A 15,882-nucleotide genomic window follows, 5' to 3' on the forward strand; every position below is an offset into this window, starting at 1 on the left:
AAAGGACATAGCTGCCACACCAGGAGATAGATCTCAGAAAAATAGTCAACAAAAAGTCAAAAAGATTTATTTGAAAAAGACTAGGGGCCCGATTCTGATGCAGTTAGGAAAGCATTCCCACCTAGGTTCCGATTACGATGCGGTTAAGAAGGCATCCTAACGGCATTTTCTCCTTCTGAATCTGATCAGGAACGTGTCTCCCCAACCGAGGGCCAGATTACCATGCGGTTAGGAACATATGCTCCCTTGACGTCAATGGGAGTCCAAATAAATCGTGTCTGGAAGCATCCGTATGCATCATACTCGGTCGGTTGGAAACCATTTCCAAACCGATTTGATCAGGAAGATTTCCTAACCGCATCAGAATCGTGCCCTAAGTGGTACATCTTGCTGGATCTGCTATTTGGCATGGAAAGAAAAAAAGATTATGTCAGCGATGTGATGGTGCTTATATAGGCAGATGCCACCGCAACGGGAAATCAAACAACACTACCTACAGGCGCATAAGAGTTCTACTCAAAAACATTTCCGGGTCCAGTCTGACACCTGCGGATAACTCAAAAGAAAAGGAATCGGCGGCTAGAAGTCTCTATCAGATTTTTAATGTATATTCTTAACATATATTTACTTTAAATGTAGAACAAGCTAAAAAAAGCTACAGAACTATTACATTAATTACATTGAATTAAAGTAAATTACACATTTTTTAATAAAAATGTATTGTCACATTTTTTACATTCAAAATAGGTTATGAAAAATATTCCAGAATAAATAGGCATTGTTTTTAGCTATCTTAATATATATATTTATTTATATTTTTTAGTACTTTGAACAATTAAATTTATGTGGGAGGGTTTTGCAGTACATGCAGGCCATGTGTAGCGCTGGACTTACAATTTTTATTTATTGACTTATTTTTAGTTTTTTAGTAGTAACTCACATTCGAGTTCGTGAATAATAAATAGTAAACTTGCTCTAAAGTGTAAACTCACTCAAAACTAAGTTATCTTTGTGAATCAGGCATTTTGTATTGCCCCTCTAGCGATCACATACGAACATTACAAAGTAGGATAGGTGCATTCAAGCTGCATGGCCAGTGTAGAGAGAGCAACATACAAGTTTGTGTGTTGCGTCATTCGTGGCCACATGAATGTTATTTACCAGAAAGACGTCTGTGTAGATCACATAAACGTTTTAGCAACATGCACTAAGGCTAACAGTTGTTTGAGACATTGATAAAACTTGTGTATGAGTGACTTCACAAGTGCACTTTTGTCTGCAGAGGTCAACAGTATGCCATTGGAAATCTAGACCTTTATCCAAGACATCACCACAAAACATCTGGAACATAGTGGGACTGAAATGTTTTCAGAGTATCTGAATAAACCACAGTAGCCAAGAAACCGCCTTGAACAAAACTGTTTAATTCCTAAGAAATCACCCTATATAACAGATAAAGTATCTTGGTATCCTTATAACAAACTGTGGCATTTGTCATGTAATTTTCCAGTTTGACCTACTAGGACATATTGGAAAAGTCATATAAAATGATTCCGCATAAAAATATTTTATCCCACTTCAGTTTATCAACTACTTTATATAACGGAGGAACATAGTACTGCTTGAAGACTGTCGGGTGTGCAACTGTGAAGGCTGGGATCAAGAGGTTGTAGAGTCGGTGTAATGGTGTCGGTCCATATTGTTTTGGCTGTCTATTTTCCATTTGACAGTAGGCAGAGTAAGTTATCTACACGCCTGCTCAGGACCAGATAGGACATGGTGTCTCCAACAACATATTTGCGCACATTGCAGTTCTCAAAAACATGGGTGTGACTGCTGCATTGCTTGCAGAAAGATACTGAAATATACTGTCCATCAATTTGCTATATATGCTACGCTGTTGACATGAGTTTATGGCGCACGACGTCCCTGAATAATTTGTTTGAAGGAAAAAGGTGTGAACAAATAACCAGTCCCAAGGTAGAACTTGTTCTGAAACTCCACCCTGTCAAAGTACAAATGAGAAAAAACAGGTGAGAATCAAGCATAAACATTAGAGCATTAATAAATCATAAGTAATCAAGAATGGCAAAGATTCACAGAAAGAGAATATTTGTCCTCATCAACTCTAGAAGAAAAGGCTATCTAGTGTTCAGGACATTTGTTCTGATGAATAATGTGTCCTCACACCCAGCAGGAGGACACCAAACACCTTTTTCATGATGCTGCAGCGTTAGGTAGAGCTACTAATTTCACTCGGTATTGAAATGGCACTGTACAAAGTTAGGCAGCATTAAAGACACTGGGAAATGTCCACCCCTGTAGATGTGAGAAAATAATACGAGGAGATGGTGGACAAAAAGTAATCTGGAGAAGGAACAGAATATGTATCACAAACAATGCTACTAAAAAGCATAATTTTCTGCTCTAATGTATAGTATTCCCTCTACTTTAATTTGGAAAGATTTGCATAAACCAGAAATCATGCTTGCACCCTGTTCTTCCAAGCAAGGCTTCAGCCTTGAAATCTGAATTAAAGCAATAATATTTGGCCAATATGTAGAAAAGACTAAGGGCCAGATGTAGGTAAATTCAATTTAGCGATTCCATTATAGCGATTTTTACCGAATTGCAATTAAGGACTCGCTAAATTGAATGTAGGTAGGAATCGCTAAAATATTAGCGATTCCTTAATATTCCTTAATAACGAATCGCTAATTGAGATTCGCTAATAAGGAATACCTAGCCATTCATTCCTATGGGCTAGGAGGCCCATAGGTATGAATGGGGAGATATTCACTATTTGCGATTCGGTATTAAAGAATCGCAAATAGCGGGAGCTATTTCAAGGGTGCCAGGGTGTCAAAAGGACACCCTGCTGCACCCCTGAAATGTGCATGTGTGCACATGTGGGGCACATACATGCCCTAAGGGCATCGATGTGTGCGACATGGCACTTTTAAAAAAGAAAAAAAGTGCTTTTTTAAAGGAAATCGCTAATTACCACTGACTTGAAGTTGGTGGTAATTAGCGATTCCTTAAGGCTGAAGTGCACTTTTTTGTGCTACTTACATTGCATTTAAGGAATTGAAATTTCCGATTCCTTAAATGCAAGAGCAAAATAAGGAATCGCAATTTTGTAATTCCTTATTTTGCAAGTAGGTTTAAACTCACCTACATTGCTCTCTGCCAAATACCGGTCAGTAACGCAGAAATTCTGCGAATTTCTGTGTTACCGCTCTGTATTTGGCCACCTACATCTGGCCCTAAAAGCCTTATTTAGATTTTTACGGTATGACCACTGTCCACTTTGGCGGCAGTCCTAAGTACTGCGTTGAGCTGACTGGGCTCTATCCTCCGTATTTAGTTGTGGAAATAACAGACTGGGAAACCGCCTGGTCTGCGGTCTTTTCTTCTGGTTACCAGTACTCCGTCAGTTTCAGAGACAAACCGGTGTGGTGACAACTGACAAAGCTATGCGTATACTGATAAAAACTGCCCCACTCCTCACCTCTTACTTTAAAATAATGGAGCATGTCGCAGCCCCTAAAGAAGGAGGAAATAAAGTTGCCCAAATAAATTCTGCCCCTCTGCAATTGAAAAATCGATTCGCATTACTAGCAAATGAAAAAAGTGGGAATGGTCAGTGTGACGACCAGTGTGAGACTCAGCAGGCACTCAGCAACGCCAACTCCTTTTTATATTACAAACACATCCCCCATTGTGTCAACAATGGCGTCAACGTCAGGTGTAAGCCAACCACAAGATGGTGGCAGTACCTTGGAGGGGGGAAATATGGAAAAAAACACAAGGAGCTGGGGGAGAGTCAGGTTAAATTGATGTTTCTGAGCTGAAGAAAATACATTTTCTCGAGATTGAGATTTCGGAGATCAATCAGAAAAGAATACATGACAAGTGTCATGTCATAGAAGAAAAACTGGATGATATTGCCTTACAAACTGGGGCGTAGGAGAGCGAGGTGAAAATTCTGTCAGAAGTAATGTCAGAAAATACTAAATATCTAGAAAAATTTAAAATACAGTATAGAACCTTGCAGGAGGATATGGAGAGGCTTGAGATGCAGGCAAGATGAAACAATCTAAGAGTCCTTAAAGTCCAGGAGGGTGCAGAAGGCGGAGACATTAGGGCTTTTATATGCAAAATGCTGAAAGAAGGAATCCTGAAGAATAGACCAGATATAGAGCTGGAGAAAGAGATCCAAAGAGTCCATAGAGGCCCCTTCAAGCTAAATCCTGCTAGAAAGGCTCCTAGGAAAATATTGATTAACTTCCTTACGTATGCGGTAAAGGAACTGGTACTGGGGAGAGCTTTGAAAGAGACATCCTTAAAATATGAATTATTCAGTTACCAAATTAGATCAGATCTTGGGAAAAGAACGTTTCAGAGGCAGTGGGAGTTTGGGACTAGAATGGGTGAATTGAGAAGCAGGGGTGCTCAGGTCCAAATGAAATATCCGGCCATGCTTAAAATAATGTGGCAAATTAAAATGCATAACATTAGCAGCCCAGAGGAAGTGGACATATTTTTGGCGCAGATGTAGATATGAGTTTGATATATATAAATGAGGTTAGAAACAGGATTTTGTTGGTGGAGATAGACATTGTGTGGACTGGATAGGGAAAAATAGGGAGTTTCTTCAATTTTTCTTATGTGTTGATGCTTCCTGCTGCAATGGGAGGGTCTCGAATGGCGGTTTGAACTGCCAAAGGAGTAAAAGGAGGGTTTCCCGGGGGGAGGTGGAGTGGGAAGCACAGGGTGGGGGAGCAAGGGGAAAAAAAGAAAAAATGTAGTCCTCATGGATTTGGGTTCACGATGGAAGCAATTAGGATGCTATAAAGACAATAGATCTAAATATGGATAGGTCTAATAAAATTAAACTATTGACATGGAATATGAATGGGCTGAGGAATAGGAGAAAGTTGTTTCGGGTAACAGACTTTTTAAGGAACACTGAGGCGCACATTATTTTCTTAAAAGAGGACCTATTTTGAAGCACAAGAGTGCAAACAGAGTTATAGCAAAGTAAGATGGGTCCAGGAGGCGCTCTGCTCTGAGCAAAGAGGAAGCACAAGTGAAGTGGCATTAGTTATAAGAAGCAATGCAGGAATAAAAGTAGTTAAGTATGAGACAGACCAGTCAGGGAGATGGTTGGTGGCTACTATAATGATTCAGGACAGACCCTTGGCAGTATACTAAGGACCAAATGAAGATAATCCGGGAGCACTTTCAAAAATTGAAGTTTGTTTGTTAGACACAACAGCACTGATCGTTATGGGAGGCAACTTTAACCTAGTTCTAAATAAGGAAATAGACCACACCTCGAAAGTAAAATATAATAGTCTCCCTAAAACTTATGCAAGTTTAAAAAATATGATGAGAGAGTTTAACTTTTTGGATATTTGGTGTAGCAAGATGGGGGAAACTAGAGATTTTACTTGTTACAGCAAGAAATACGGGCACCATTCACAACTTGACTTATAGATCAGGAGTTGTTAACAGAAGTTAAGACAGTAAATCACATCCTCGAATATTATCAGATCACTCTGCAGTCGCCATGACTTTGAGATTACAGCAAAAAGAGGTGCAGAGAAAGTGGACGATATTACTAAATAAAGAAGTGATCTGTGATCTAAGGGAAAAGACGGATGAGTACTTCCAATTTAATATGGGCACATCTAAGGATCAGATAGTTTGGAAGGCTTTTAAAGCGTATTGAAGGGGGATAATCAGGTCTATAACGGCGGGGAGGAGAAAAGCCATGAAGCAAGATGAAGTGAGAAAAATAAGCGAGATTAAGGGAAATGAAGGAGAATTACAGAAGGCATCAATGGAAGGTCTAAGCACAGTATCATCATTAGCGAAAGAGCTGGAGGGCCTACAGGTTGAGTTTTAGGCACAACTAGATAAGAAGGTTCTAGATAGAATATATGGGATATATTGCATATGGGGAGAAGTGTAGTTCCTTATTGGCGTGGAAAGCTAAGGCAGATAGGGCAAGGAATACAATAAGGAATCTAATAAAAAGAGGGTCAGGAGAAACCATACAAGGGGGCAAAGATATTCATGGAGAAGCCCGAAGTTTTATGAGTGAATTGTATAGAGAGGATATAATGCCAGGACAAGAGAACATTCAGAAGTGGTTAAAGTTGATAACACTCCCCCAACTGACAGAGGAACAAAAGGCATTTCTAGAAGGAGTAAGGGTACAGTGCAAACAAATGGCAATTGGAAAAGCCGCAGGCCCAGATGGTCTGCCAGTAGAGCTGTATTAATGTATTTCGGATAAGGTGGTGCCAATTTTAAAAATCTTGTTTAATAAAATATATATAGAAGGGAAAAATCCACCTAGTGCATGGGCAGAAGCTACAGTCACGCTAATCTTAAAACCGAATAAAGATTCCCAGACGATTGATTCCTATAGACCTATATCCTTACTAAATACAGATTACAAGGTATTCTCAGGCATAGTGGCATCACGGGTTGCAAAGGTAATAAAGGGGGTGGTTCACTCAGATCAGAGGGGCTTTATATCAGGAAGACAGTTGAACGAACTAACTTTCCAGATAATGGGGGCCATGGATATGGCAGAAGTAAGAAAGGTTCCCCTAACTGTAGTGGCAATAGATGCTGCCAAAGCATTCGACCAAGTGAACTGGGCATACTTGTGGGGGACCCTAAAAAGTTTTGGCTTCCCGAACAATCTAGTTAAGACGGTGAAAAATCTATACCTTAGTCTCAAGTCAAAGGTGCTGGTGAATGGGGACCTAACAGATTGGTTTGGTATTATAAGAGGCACAAGCCAGGGTTGTCCCATGTCCCTGCTCTTGTTTGATTTGTACATTGAGCCTTTTGCCAACTGTCTCAGGGCAGATACCTCAATTTCTCTTTTTAGTTTTGGTGAGTTAGAAATTAAACTTGCTTTATATGCAGATGACCTGCTTTTGTACACGAAAAACCCTCAAGTAGCAATTCCCAGTTTAATGGAGAAGGCGGAGAGATTCGACAAGGTTTCGGGATACAAGAACAATAGGGAAAAAAACTGAAATTATGGGATGGAATCAGGGAGTGAGAAGCCAGGGGGTCAAAAATCAAATGAGATATTTAGGGGTACAGCTAACTCAGAAACTGGAGGATATTCCTGTAGTTAACTGGAAGAGAGTTAGTAAGGAGGTAATGAGTTCAATTCTACGATGGGCAAACCTCCCTTTAAATATCTAAGGGAGGGTTAACCTAGTAAAAATTTCCTCTATAATTCTATCCCACTGTCCTTCAGGAAAGAAGATCTAACCAAGCTACAAGGAAAACTAGCTAGCTTTATTTGGTCGACGAAAGGCCCGAGAATAGCTTTGAAATTTTTTGGAAGAGGGCTTGTCGCTGGTGCGCCTGCGCTACCGGATTTACTAACCTATTGTTATGTCTTCCACTCTCAAACATTTCGAATGTTGGCTAGTAAGACTGATAGTTAATCAATAGGATTAATGTTTGAGGCTATGTTCAAAGAAGTGGTGCAAGGTCAGCAACATTTTCTTTATAAATATGGAGGGCCCGATTCACAGAATGAACTTAAGACTCAATCCTAAACTTACTACTATTTTGGTATTCACAGAATGCACTTACTACTTTTGGCATTCACAGAATGAACTTACTACTTTTGGTATTCACCCAAGTTAGGATTTTGTCTTAAAACAGACTTAAGACAGACTTAAGACAGACTTAAGACAAAATCCTAACTTAAGTCTGTCTCAAGAAAGTAAGGCTGAAGATTTTAAGGGCGGCTTTAGAGACCTGGGTCTATATAAGAAAGAGATTGAAGATTCCATACTATGCAGCAGGGTCTTCAATCTGGGACTCCCAAGGCACCCCTGAATGCTTGAGAGATCAACTCAGTCAGCCGTTGAGAACGGGAGCTCTAAATTACTGGGGAGATCTAAAACCAGAATCCAATTTAGTAAGTTGGGAAGTTCTCGATAACCTAACAAGAGAGACATTGAGGAGGTTTAAATATTATCAGATGTCCTCTTGGTGGGCAACTCAAAGCTGGCCTCAGAAGGAAGAAAGTCCAAAACTGGATCAAGTAACCAGAACAGATAAGTGGAAGAAAGAAATAATTTTTTAGTATTATGTCCTTTTGGGTAAACTGTCAAAATATCGATTTTTTTATTTCGACTTACACTTATATCGAGTTGCTAATATCGATGGGACAGAATATCGATGTCCAGAATATCGATGGCCAGAATATCGACCCTAAGGTAAGTAATATCGAAATTACTTATATCAATAGCATATATATCGATGTAAGTAATATCGACATTACTTATATCGATAGCATATATATCGATGTAAGTAATTTCGATTTACTAATATGTGTTAGAAATATTAGTTAAGTATTTAAATTAATTGTTATAATATGTGTTTAATATGTTTTTATAAATAAAAAATATATAAAAGTAAATAATATGTTTTACTACCAGAGCGGGTTGTGGGTTTATAGGGGAATAGGGTGGGAAGTAATTTATTTGTAATTAAATAATTATTTTTCAATGATTAATTTATTTTGCAATTAAATATTAATTGGCAATGAATTATTTTAATTGATTAATTGATTAATTAATTGCTAATTTATGTATTTTTTTAAGTAAATTATATGTTTTACTACTGGAGCGGGTTGTGGGTTTATAGGGGAATAGGGTGGGAAGTAATTTATTTGTAATTAAATAATTATTTTTCAATGATTAATTTATTTTGCAATTAAATATTAATTGGCAATGAATTATTTTAATTGATTAATTGATTAATTAATTGATAATTTATGTATTTCTTTAAGTAAATTATATGTTTTACTACTGGAGCGGGTTGTGGGTTTATAGGGGAATAGGGTGGGAAGTAATTTAATTGTAATATTTATTAATTTTGGGTAAAGGAGTATTTTTAGGGTTCAGGGTCAGTTTTTAGTTTTTGGGTAAAGGGGTATTTTTAGGGTTCAGGGTTAGTTTTCAGTTTTTGGGTAAAGGGGTATTTTTAGGGTTCAGGGTCAGTTTTTAGTTTTTGGGTAAAGGGGTATTTTTAGGGTTCAGGGTCAGTTTTTAGTTTTTGGGTAAAGGGGTATTTTTGAGGTTCAGGGTCAGTTTTCAGTTTTTGGGTAAAGGGGAATTTTTAGAGTTCAGGGTCAGTTTTTAGTTTTTGGGTAAAGGGGTATTTTTAGGGTTCAGGGTCAGTTTTCAGTTTTTGGGTAAAGGGGTATTTTTAGGGTTCAGGGTCAGTTTTCAGTTTTTGGGTAAAGGGGTATTTTTAGGGTTCAGGGTCAGTTTTCAGTTTTTTGGTAAAGGGGTATTTTTAGGGTTCAGGGTCAGTTTTCAGTTTTTGGGTAAAGGGGTATTTTTAGGGTTCAGGGTCAGTTTTCAGTTTTTGGGTAAAGGGGTATTTTTTGGGTTCAGGGTCAGTTTTCAGTTCTTGGGTAAAGGGGTATTTTTAGGGTTCACGGTCAGTTTTCAGTTTTTGGGTAAAGGGGTATTTTTAGGGTTCAGGGTCAGTTTTAGGTTTTTGGGTAAAGGGGTATTTTTAGGGTTCAGGGTCAGTTTTCCCTACTGTTGCACCTACTGGAGTGGGAATAGTAATTATTGTTAAGTAATTATATATTATATATGATTTTTAATTATTATTTTTTAAATTAAATATGTATTATTTTTTTTTACCATTATTACATATATTTAAATATGTTTAAGTAATTAATAAGTATTATTTACAGTATTTTTTATGTTATTTTAAATAAAAAAAATATCGATATATTTAACAACAATATTTTTAACATCGATATTATTTTTTCGATATTTTGGTACTTACCATGTTGTACATAGGGCGTCGATATTTTTGCTATCGATATAATTACGCCGATATTTGTGTAGGTCGAAATTCTGTCTGTCGAAATTCTGTCATAGATCCGTCCTTTTGGACACAGAGGACAAAGTAGAAACTGAAATTATAAATCTTTGGGGTAGAGAATACAGAGATGAAGACATCAATAAACTCTGGTTTGATTTGTTTGCCATGTTACAGGCTGTAGTAAAACCAGTATTGTTCAAGAGGAATCAATTGTGCACAGCCTACAGAGTCTACTGGTCTCCTCAAAAGTTATCTAAAGTTACAGGTAATACCTATAACTGCCTAAGGTGTAATTATCCCGTAGCAGATGACATACATATGTTCATAGAGTGTCCAAAATTAAACCCTATTGGATGGGGTATGCAATTTTTTGGAAGAAGTTTTGGGGATACCATTGGAAGTAAGTACCAGTTTGATATTCTTTGGACTTATGAATGTCTATCAGTTGAATGCAAATAGTTCAAAATTTACGTTTTATGTGACAATTTTAGCGAGACGAGAGCTATGTATGCTGTGGAAATCAGAAACTCCCCCAACTTTTGCTGAATGCTTAAAGAGCATCATTTACACCAGTGAATAAGACATGGAATGTGACCAAAGAAGTAGAGTCAGGATCTGGTCTGCATTGACGGATTGGAGGGAGAAGGCAAGTGATTCCTATGATTAAGTCAAGCATGCTGTTGGTCCTGGCTTCCTTAGTAACATTCCGTGGCCCACAAAGTGAACAGGGGATGAAAATGGAAACAGTATTATCTTTGCGAGGAAGCTCTGTTGTCTCTATTTTCCCAGAGGGTTGGCACAGGTTGGCATAGAGAGATAGGAGGAATCCTAACAAGAGTGTTGGCAGAATAAGGACTTGAAAAAAAAAAGTATTCTGTCAGTTTAATTCCAGGGGGGTTGCACTTAGCATATTTAGATGTTCCCATTGTGCTGGCAGTGTCCTGGTTGTTAAGTCCTGATGGAGTGAGAACATGGTGTTGTGGAGACAGATAAGTGTTACTTATCATTATCTCACTACACAGGGGCGTGGCCTGGCAGCCTAAGATGGCGGACGCGACTCTCTAGAGCTCCGTCCCGGCTGCCTGCTTAAAATCACGCCAAACATGATGGGGTTCCACTCCTAACCCCCAACCATCACAAAAGCAAGCTGCCCACACGGGACACCCTCAACGCCGCAGTGGCGTGAAATGATCCCGGGAACCGGCAGAAACCAGGGGGTCACTCCGCGGGCGAGAGGAAGCTGAAGAAGGCGGCGCCCTGATAGACGTCCTACGGCATGCCCCGGCAGCGGCAGATCTGGAGCCTCCCTCCACCTGTGGCGCGCATCGACCCTCGCCAACGGTGCGCCGAGAGCGAGATCGGAGGCGGAGTGACGATGACTCCCCCGAACCTATTCCCCCAGCAACATGAACTGACCATCCTGCAGCGGGCAGCCCGCAACCGAGCAACCACCCCCCTCCACAAAATGACTTAAAGACAGTACATGAAGTACAGTTTGGACATCCCGTTTCTGACGCTATGTCCCTCTCGTTGGGAAGTTTCCCGAACATCCAAGTTTTACATCCCAGTTTCCAAGACTCAGCCTAAACCCTATGCGGATTGCTCTGATGGGAGAATATGCAACCAAAAGACTTTGGACAGATGGAGGTGTGGGTTGCGGGAAGGAAGGACGAGGATGGTGTACGAAAGGGGTGGGCCCCGGCTCTTGATATACCATGGCACTCAGATCCCTGAATACAGATATTAAGGTCATTACCATACATTTTAGGGGTATGCACACGGCTAGCAAATGATACGCTCTCTACGCCTACATTAAGCGACAACAGGCGCAGATAGCGTTTTTACAAGAGACCCACCTGTTCGCACAGGAAGTGACCAGGCTACAAAGGAAATGGCGGGGTATATTATGTGCTACTGCCTACTCGGCATATGCTAGTGGCGCCCTTGTTTGGATCAGGCCAGGAGTTCCGTTCAATGAACACACTCGAGTCATAGATAAAGAAGGCCGATATGCCCTACTGGAAGGTTTACTAGACGGCCAGGCTCTCCTACTGGGTTGCATATATGCCCCTAATGTAGACCAGGACCCCTACTGGGCGCGCCTTACAGGAGTACTTATCAGATATCTCACAACCCCATGGCTCCTCGGAGGGGACTATAATTGCGTCCTGAATCTCCAACTGGATAGATCACACCCCCCCCCCCGATTCACTCACGGGCACAAAAACAGACTGCACAATATCAGGATTGGGTACAGCATTGGAACCTGATAGACCCGTGGCACGAACACAACCCGGATACACGACTATATTCCTTTCACCCCATACCCCATAATATACATGTCCGTCTCGATAGATTTCTCTCTCCACGACAGTGTTCCCACTCGTACAACACTCTGACTATCTCGGCAGGGCCCTCTCGGATCACGATGCACATGTCCTGACACTTAGATGGCACCCCCACACCCCCCTATACCCACCTGGAAACTACCAGGTGATTGTCTTTCCGACCAGGTTTTCAAACAGACACCCGGCTCCTACATCAGTGAACACTTTGCGATCAACACAGGCACAGCAGCGTCTCGCCTCATAGAATTGGATGCATTCAAAGTATCAGCCAGGGGCCACTGCATACAACAGATCCTTGGGGTCCGTAAAACACTAGACAGAACTATACAGACTACAGAACAGACACTGGCGACACTTACAAGGCAAACTGACACCGCCAACACCACTGTCGAACAAATAGCGGAAGCCAGAACCACCTATGCAGAGGCTTTGCAAAACCTGCGCAAATATAACTTTAGGGCCTACGCAGCGACGACACACAGAGAGGGCAATAGGGCAGGTGCATTGTTGGCATGGCTTGCCAGGCAGGAGGCGACCATGCACCCGATCACAGAACTACTAGACCACTCAGGTACCCCCAGACACTCACAAATCGATATCTTACACATCTTCTGGGACTATTATGGGAAAATCTACCAGGCGAAGAGTAGCAAATTCCCAATGGGAATTGTCCCCCAGTGCACTGCGTTAGGTAATACCAACAGGTATAATAAAGTTCAAGCAGACAAAAGTTTGTTTTTCACTTGTTCATCAGTTGTAATTTTTGTGATTTTCCATCAATACAAGGTAACTCCAGTACCATTTTGCTTTAGATGTAGAATTTCTTAAACATCAGAAAAATGCATCCGCATTTTTTCAACATCAATCCCATCAGTCCCTATGCATTTCGGGCTGGTGTAGCCCTTCGTCAGGGGAGGGGGTCTGTAAATCAAAAGAATAAAACGAACTAAATTTCGAGGAGACTTCTCCAAATGCTAACACAATTTAAAGTGTTAAAAAATCCCTGTGTGGCATTGCAATTTATTAACACATGCACTGTGCATCATAAATGAGCGTGAGTACTCATGTTCACGTGAAATAAATAAATAATAGCATCCAAAAGAATGAACCGTGGCCCAGATAACGTACTTCAAAAGTAAATGAAACATGCCGAAATTGGAGAGGTCTAAGCTCGTAACCAGCCTAAATAACAAGGAAACGCATGCAACGAAGTTAGAAATCTAAACGTGTTCGTGACATTAATATTGTTAAAACACCAAACTATACACTGAATGGGGTCGATAAAACAAGTGTTGTAAGGTGCGCGATTAGTAAACGTGCAGCGGGTTTTCAGGGTGAAGGCAGAAGTCTAGGTGTGCTCGTGACATAGTCATTGTCAAAACATCAAACTTAATCATGCCGGAAGTCGGGAAAGTGGGTGTTGTAAGGTGCACGACTCGTGAACAAGCAGCGAGTATTCAGGGTGAAGGCACAGTTCCGCACTTACTTGTGCTAAGTGTGCGGTCCGGTCAGAAGATTTCCGAGTGCATCAGTATAGCAGGTCGCGTGTACTTGAGTTAAAAGCAACCAGGCCGGTGTAGATAATCAACAGAGATAACAGACTCAAAATCGTCTGAGGAGTATAAGCCAGAACGGGGGCCTTATTAGAACGGTGGTAACCACAGTGAACAACGAGGTGGATTAACAGGATAAAATTACGTGCGTTATCTAAATAGAGCGTACAGTGGAGCAAAGGAATCCATGTAGGATACAAGGTGGGGGAGGAGGAAGCAAAGTGAATATATGTGAAAGAAAGCAAACAAATAGGTGTGAGAAAGTCAGACAATGAAATGAAACAGTGTTATCAAATGTGAAACAAACTAAAATACATATCAGATGAGTCATGAGAAACGAAGTAGTGTCATCAAATGTGAAACAAACTAAAAAGCGTATCGCAATAAGTCAGTAGATGAACCATGATAGCAGTGTCATCAAGTATGATACATTATAGGTTACAGGTAACAAAGAAATTCCATGCAATCATTCAGCCCCGTGGGCTGCATCGTGCTCAGGTAACTTATCCAGAAGTTCTCCCTCTGTAATAGTTTATTTTTAGGGTTCATGCCTTCCTGGTTTACAACGTTCTCCAGAACCATAAACTGTAGCTGAGCTACATTGTGTCTTCGATCAAGAAAATGTGAAGCCACCGATGACTTGGTATTGGCTGTTCTTATGTTACTTTTGTGTTCCAGGATTCTGGTTCTTATTTTCCTTTCGGTGTGTCCTACGTAGCATAAGCCACACGGGCATTTCAGTAGGTAAATTACATTAGACGTGTTACATGTCGCATTTACTTTGAGTTTAATTTTGTGGCCTTTCATCGGGTGATGTAACACGTTGCCTCTGATCACATTGTTACAATTGCTACAACTGTAGCAGGGCTTAGTCCATTGTATTTCAGTAGTGAACTTGCGGGTTTAGAGGTTGTTAAAAGTTCCTTGATGTTGGGTCCACGGGTGTGTGCAAAGATAGGTTTTTCTTCAAAGAGTCCCCTAAAATCAGGTTCCTTGCTCAATAGTGGCCAATGTTTTAGGATGATGTTCCGATATTTATTGCTCAGGGTGGAATATTTGGAGACCACAGTCATGCGTTTTTGAATGGTTTTGGGTTTAGACTTCAATAAGTCTTCTCTTTTCATCTGTTGGCATTTGGATCTGGCATTATTCACAATGGTATCAGGATATCCACGATCTTTAAACCGTTGACACATGACGTCCATTTGTTGATCACCATACATATCATTGGATACAATGCGTTTGATCCTCATTAGTTGAGACAAGGGAAGATTGTTCTTCAGGTTTTGCCTATGGAAACTATTGTAATGCAAGGTGCTGTTGCGGTCCATAGCTTTCCTGTGAACAGTAGTTCGACATTTTTGATTCTCCATTGTCACCTGTACATCAAGGTAGTTCACTCTTTTCTGCTCATAGGTCCATGTGAATTGTATACGGTCCTTGAGGGTATTCAATGTTTCCAAGAAATGCAGTAAATTAGTTTCCGATCCTGACCATAACAAAAAAATATCGTCAATATAACAAATGTACATTTTCCCGGATTGTGCCCATTCTGGTAGATTCAAGATGTTGTTCTGTTCGAAATAATGCATGAAAAGGTTAGCATAGACAGGGGCAGCACAATTTCCCATCGAAGTTCCGTTGAGTTGAAGGTAGCATGTGTCTCCTCAAGTGAAGTAACTTTGATATAATGTGAATCCAAGTAGTTCCATAAGGAATGGTTGAAATGCAGGATTGATGTCTGAGTTCAAGATAGCATTTTCAATGGCTTCAATTCCCAAGTTGTGCGGAATAGATGTGTATAACGCCTTAACATCAACCGTGCACAGCCAGTATTCTTCAGAGTCTAATAGTTGTACGCTTGCGAGTTCATTAAGGAAATGGGTAGTATCTCATATGTATGTCGGTGTTTTAATGACAAGGGGTTGAAGGTGTTTGTCCAGCAGTTTTCCCACGGGTTCGTGAATAGTGCCCCTTGTAGAGACAATCGGCCTGAATGGGGGTTTCTTCAAATCCTTATACACCTTCGGGAGCATGTATAATGAAGGAGTTCTGGGATGTTCCTGGGTTAAATATTGTTT

General features: G+C 40.4%; 1 protein-coding gene across 1 annotated transcript in view; it reads right to left on the reverse strand.

Annotated features, from left to right (window-relative positions):
* Positions 1-1,911: 1,911 nt before the first annotated feature.
* Positions 1,912-15,882, reverse strand: part of LOC147734664 (uncharacterized) — a 5,992,067-nt gene continuing 5,978,096 nt past the window's right edge. The window contains exon 43 of the mRNA XM_086952471.1: positions 1,912-2,005. Within this exon, the coding sequence (XP_086808597.1) occupies positions 1,912-2,005 (94 nt within the window). The remainder of the gene's footprint in view (positions 2,006-15,882) is intronic.

The sequence above is a fragment of the Lissotriton vulgaris genome, chromosome 1_2, assembly GCF_964263255.1.
Source record: "Lissotriton vulgaris chromosome 1_2, aLisVul1.2, whole genome shotgun sequence".
Lineage (NCBI taxonomy): Eukaryota > Metazoa > Chordata > Amphibia > Caudata > Salamandridae > Lissotriton > Lissotriton vulgaris.